At 43.0% G+C, this 5,577-nt stretch overlaps 1 protein-coding gene across 1 annotated transcript in view; it reads left to right on the top strand.

Annotated features, from left to right (window-relative positions):
* LOC107199217 (endogenous retrovirus group 3 member 1 Env polyprotein-like) overlaps nt 1–4,800 on the top strand; it is a 6,854-nt gene extending 2,054 nt beyond the window's left edge. The window contains exon 2 of the mRNA XM_033511714.1: nt 2,950–4,800. Coding sequence (XP_033367605.1) covers nt 3,079–4,140 — 1,062 coding nt within the window. The 5' untranslated portion in view covers nt 2,950–3,078 and the 3' untranslated portion in view covers nt 4,141–4,800. The remainder of the gene's footprint in view (nt 1–2,949) is intronic.
* The last annotated feature ends 777 nt before the right edge of the window (nt 4,801–5,577 follow it).

Here is a 5,577-nt window from a genome sequence, read left to right as displayed (position 1 = left end):
ATTGTCCGCCATTTTGTTTTTACTAGATTACATTTATATTTAATTATTGTTTTCAATTGTCTGCCATTTTGTTTTTACCCGATTACTTTCAATTGTCTGCCATTTTGTTTTTACTTGATTGTATTTATATTTAGTTATTGTTTCCAATTGTCCGCCATTTTGTTTTTACTGGATTACATTTATATTTAATTATTGTTTTCAATTGTCCGCCATTTTGTTTCTACACGATTATATTCAGAGATCGTATTTACATTTAATTATTATTATTTTCAATTGTCTGTCATTTTGTTTCTACTCTAATACATTGATAACACTTCGTAGGTATTTTTGATTCTGGTTATTAAAGTGTGAGGTCACGGGTGTGTTATCTCGTTTTTGTTTGAAATAAATACATATCGATTTACATTACTTGGAGCAAATAGAAAGGCAAAATGAGGCAATGTGCAGGGAAGAGTGGCAATAAGAAAAACAGGGAAGAAAAGATGCCAAGAGAAATACCTCCGAATAGCCCACTGGGAAAAATGTTGAGTAAGTGGGAGAAGGAGGAAAGGCAAAAGGAATTAGATAAGGTAAAAATGATAAGGTATTGTACGGAAATATGGTCAAAGGAGAGCATTTCTGAGGGCCCGGTGTTTTGGCCCTGGTACGGGTCGGGAGAGAAATGGTTGTGTCTAGCCTTGAATAAACATGTAAGTTTAAAGGAGACATCAAATGACGAGGAAGTAAAGTATGCTAGCTGTTGGCTTCATGATGATAAGAGAGAAGAAGGAGTTAAAGTATATAAGGTAACTAAGGAGTCTGAAAAAGGAGAGAAACTGGAGAAGAAATGGGACCCTTTAGAAAACCTCCCACCACCTCTTCCCCCAACTCCACCTATGGTGCATCATCCTCCTCCTCTGCCATTAACATCTTACCCTATGCTACCTCAAGCTTCCCTGGTCCCCTTGTCTGTATCTTCATACCCAATATTAGAACCCACTACCTCTTCTTACAGAACCTCTAATTTCCCGGTTGTTTCCCCTATGACACTGACACCCTCTTTGGGGTTACCAGTGGAGATTTCAACCTCAACTCCTCCACCAAGGCCTCCTCCTAACATCCTTGCAGTTCCCGCAGGATCTCAAAGCGCCCAATTGACTGATTCTCCCTCAACTAACCTGAACGTCCCTGTATCCCTTCCGATCTCTGATAAACAGAGTTGGGATGAAGGGGGACATAGATATAATTACCAGATTCCAAACAAAAAGAAATGAAGACAAAAGTGGAATAGCAGAAAAATTGTTCCCATTGCGGGAAGTACCCATGGGAGGTGCCAGAGGGGGTATAGGGTTTGTGAATGCTCCTCTGACCGCCTCGGAGGTGCGGAACTTTAAAAAAGAGATAAAAACCTTATTGGAAGATCCAATTGGAATCTCTAATCAGTTAGATCAATTCCTAGGCCCGAGTGTGTACACCTGGGAAGAATTGAATTCAATATTGAATATCCTGTTTTCCCCAGAGGAAAATCAGTTGATTAGAGCCGCTGCAATGAGGATATGGGAGAGGGAAAATCGGATTGGCCCCAGAGGGGAGGAGAAGGTTCCAAATCGAGATCCTGGGTGGAATCCTAATGAGGAAGAGGGAAGAGGGAATATGAGAGATTACAGAACATTAATGATTAGAGGTATAAGGGAGGCAGTACCGAGAGCGAATAACGCCAAGCTGGCTTTTGATAGTCATCAGGAGAAGGAAGAGACACCTAGTGTGTGGTTGGAGAGGTTGAGAAGAAACTTTCAGTTATACTCAAGTGTTGATCCAGAAAGCCTGGAGGGACAGGTGCTAGTAAAAATACAATTCATGACCAAGGTGTGGGTGGATATAAGAAGAAAATTAGAAAAATTGGATGATTGGCAGGAGAAGGGGTTGAATGAACTGCTGAGGGAAGCACAAAAAGTTTATCTGAGGAAGGAAGAGGAGAAAGCAAAAGCAAAAATAATGATAGCAGTGGCCAAAGAGAGCATGGGGGGAGAAAGAGGAGGAGTCAAAAAGGATGACAAGAGAGAATTCAAGAGGTGGGAGGAGGAAAAGGAAGGATGGAGAAGAGAAAAAGATACAGAGGTCAGAATTAATATGCTATTACTGTAATGGGAAAGGACATGTTAAAAGGTTCTGTAAGAAAAGGCAACAAGATGAGCATATAGCCAAGGAACAGGATACTCTAGAGAAAATATTAAGAGGTGATGATTAGGGTGTCAGGGGTTCTATGCTCTGAGGGATGGCATGAAACATTGAAAAGAACCCCTGGTAAAATTGGAAGTAGGCCCTCAGAGCGAAGAATATGAATTTTTAGTTGATACAGGGGCGGATAGGTACGGTGTCTACAAGGTTCCAGAAGGATATGGTTTAAGTGAGAGGACTTGCAAAGTAAATGGTGCTGAAAATAATCCTTTTGAGGTTTTTATTATAGAAGGGGTAACAGTTAAGGGGGGTTTCCGGGAAGGGTGTGTGGATCTGCTACACATCCCGGACATAAAGTGCAATCTATTGGGCCGAGACGTACAAGTGCAATTACAAATAGGGGTAATACCAACAGAGGGGCAGATGGTAGCCAAGATGTTGTTAAGAGAGGAAGATGAAAGTAAAATCGATCAAAGAGTATGGGCAGAAAAAGGGCAGCATGGGTTGTTGGATATTCCTCCAATAGAGGTAAAAATGAAGCCTAGAATACCTCCTATTCGAATACGACAGTATCCCATATCGGTAGAAGGGAGACAAGGGCTGAATGGCATCATTAGTGAGTTGATTGAGGGAGGGATACTAGAACCATGCATGTCCCCCCATAATACTCCCATTTTGCCAGTAAAAAAAATTAGATGGTACTTACCAGCTAGTGCAAGATTTGAGGGAGGTTAACAGACAGACCATCACTTGATATCTAGTGGTAGCCAACCCTTATAACCTACTGAATAGGATACCGTCAGACAAGTATGGAGTCTACGGTCTGATGTCATTGGAGAAGAATGCATTTGGAGAAAAGGACCCCGGTTTAAGTTCTATGTGGGTGAGTTGCCATGTAAAAGATATTTTGTAACAAATGACATGCATAAATGGTGGATTCCTCGAGCTCCTCATTTGTACTGGGCTAAGGAGAAAGAACCGAGATGCTCTTATGTGGAAAGGGAAAAATTATATGAGTGTGCAACTATGGATCCAAACCCAAATCCACTACGGGGGGACAAAAGGTTAGCCAAATTTTGGCACCATATTGGAGTGGACACCATAGAACCCCTGGGCTTCTGGAGGGCTCCAATTAATTTTTATTGGATTTGTGGGAGGTCAGCTTATGTTATGCTGCCTAAAGACTGGGCGGGAAGCTGCACACTTGGAATTATTAAACCTTCCTTTTTCCTTCTTCCCCGATTAGAGGATAGGCATTTGGGGGTTCCATTGTATGATGAACTGAAAAGAAAAAGGAGAGAGGTGTTAATTGGGGGAACCCAAAAATGGGGAGACGATGAGTGGCCACCGGAACGAATTATAGCAACCTATGGCCCGGCTACCTGGGCGCAAGACGGATCATGGGGATACAGAACCCCAATATATATGCTAAACAGACTGATACAGTTACAAGCAGTGGTAGAGATTATCTCTAATCAGTCCAGCCTAGCCCTTGATTTGCTGTCTGCACAAGCCCGACAAATGAGGACCATGATCTATCAAAACCGGTTAGCCCTGGACTACCTACTGGCAGAAGAGGGAGACGTGTGTGGGAAGTTCAACTCCTCCGAGTGTTGCGTTGAGATAGACGACCACAGTGAGGTAATCAAGAACATAAGTACTAACATCCGAAAACTAGCACATGTCCCAGTTCAAAAGTGGTCCTCATTAGCCAAGACCAGTTGGTGGAATAATCTTTTTAATGGAGAGTGGTGGAAAAAGCTGTTAATTGTCATAGGCTGTATATTAACCGGTGTCTCTTTCCTCCCTTGTCTAATCCCATGTATAATCCGGACCATCATGAAAACGGTACAAAAATCCCTGGAACTGAGTTTGAAACAAGAATTAAATGAGAACATTTACCAGATAAAGACTGAAAACTCAGACAAAGATCATGGACCTGAATTGGCAGTGACCCTCTACAGAAACTTCCAGAAGCTTTGAAAAATCTATCAAGAGTATGAAGAGGAAGTCTGAAGTTAGGACAAGAAGCACATTAAGTGCTTTTGATGCGGGCTTAAGTTAGTGAAGACTGCTTTGAGGACTGTTTATAAGATTTGGACTTAAGCCCGATCAAAGTTTAAGAGGGGGGAATTGTTATAAGTATGTTTAGTGTTATGATTTAATTGTTAGTCTGTTGGTATGTTCTTGTTCTCCCCTATTACCTGTGTTGGTTTTGACCCCAGATGTCAATTATGTAGACCACTCCCCTTATTCTCGAACCTTCCCTGCCCATCACTCCGGCCTGCCCTAATCCCCTATCCATCATTGTAAACCCGACCCTTTCTTCCAGAACCTTCCATGCTCCTCACCCCTAGTTCGGTTCGTGATTGGTTCCCTAGTTGCTGTCCCGCCCATGACATGTCCCTATTGGTTCCCAGTAGTGTAACCACCTCCCCTAACTCCTCCTCCCCTGATCCCTCATTGGACCCTGAGTTGTACCCTCCCCTGGGGATCAAGCAGTATATAATCTTGTGCATAGCTGTGTTCGGGGCTCTCCTTCCTCATCGGGTTGTGAGTTGCAGGGATTCAGGCTAGCCTGTCTTCCTACTCCTGTTGGTATTTTTGTCATCGAATAAAGGTTTGGCTACTTCTTTTAACATCCAGAAGAGTCCAGACCCTTGTTTTTGACATAACCGTCAGAACTGGGTGGCTGAAGGAGACACATGGGAACAGGAACGGCATTGTCAAGCTGCGTTTCCTGTTTTCCTTGGGTTATCCCAGGTTTCTCTTTCAGCTGAGGAGCAGGGGGTTTGGGAAAAGGGTTAGGGGAATCCGGTAAGGACTGCAGTGGCTGTTTCTCTATTACTTTTATTTCTCTGTTAACCAACTCTTTTCAAATTAAAAAAAAAACCAAAAAAAAAACCAGGAGAAATTCTGAAGCAATTTGTCTCCCTCTTCTACTTTAAGAGTTAATAAGTTTCCAATTTTACCCCAGGCAGCAACCAAATATATTTCTAGAGAATCAAGCTATGAATAGTGCTGGGACAGCCACAGAACAAACTGTTCCAACTTACTTTTTTGAAATTTTTACATGTGTGGAATTTTTTGTTCATAACTCCTTATGACGTGTAGAAAGCTGCGAGCCCATTTTTTGATGTTAAAACAGCTTTCAGCATAATCTTTTTCCACCACAGAAAAGAAAATGGCCTGCACTGAAAGGGTTACCCTGCCCTCTGGGATCCACGTTCCTTCAGCTTCAGCCTCATGGAAGGGTGTTTTTTGTTTGTAGGACCCAGTGGCTCCTTTAGCTTCAGGCACCCGGGAGGGCTCCCCTCCCGATGCTCTGTGCTGTTCGGCTGGCGCATGGTGGGTGTTTCTCCGCTGGTGCTGCCGCCCTGAGGCCCCGCTCTGGGCGCAGGTCGGGACCAGCTGCACTGC

Source organism: Parus major, unplaced genomic scaffold, assembly GCF_001522545.3.
Source record: "Parus major isolate Abel unplaced genomic scaffold, Parus_major1.1 Scaffold502, whole genome shotgun sequence".
In the NCBI taxonomy this organism is placed as follows: Eukaryota; Metazoa; Chordata; class Aves; order Passeriformes; family Paridae; genus Parus; species Parus major.
Note: the sequence above shows the minus strand (reverse complement) of the source record. Positions and strands in the feature narration are given on the sequence as shown.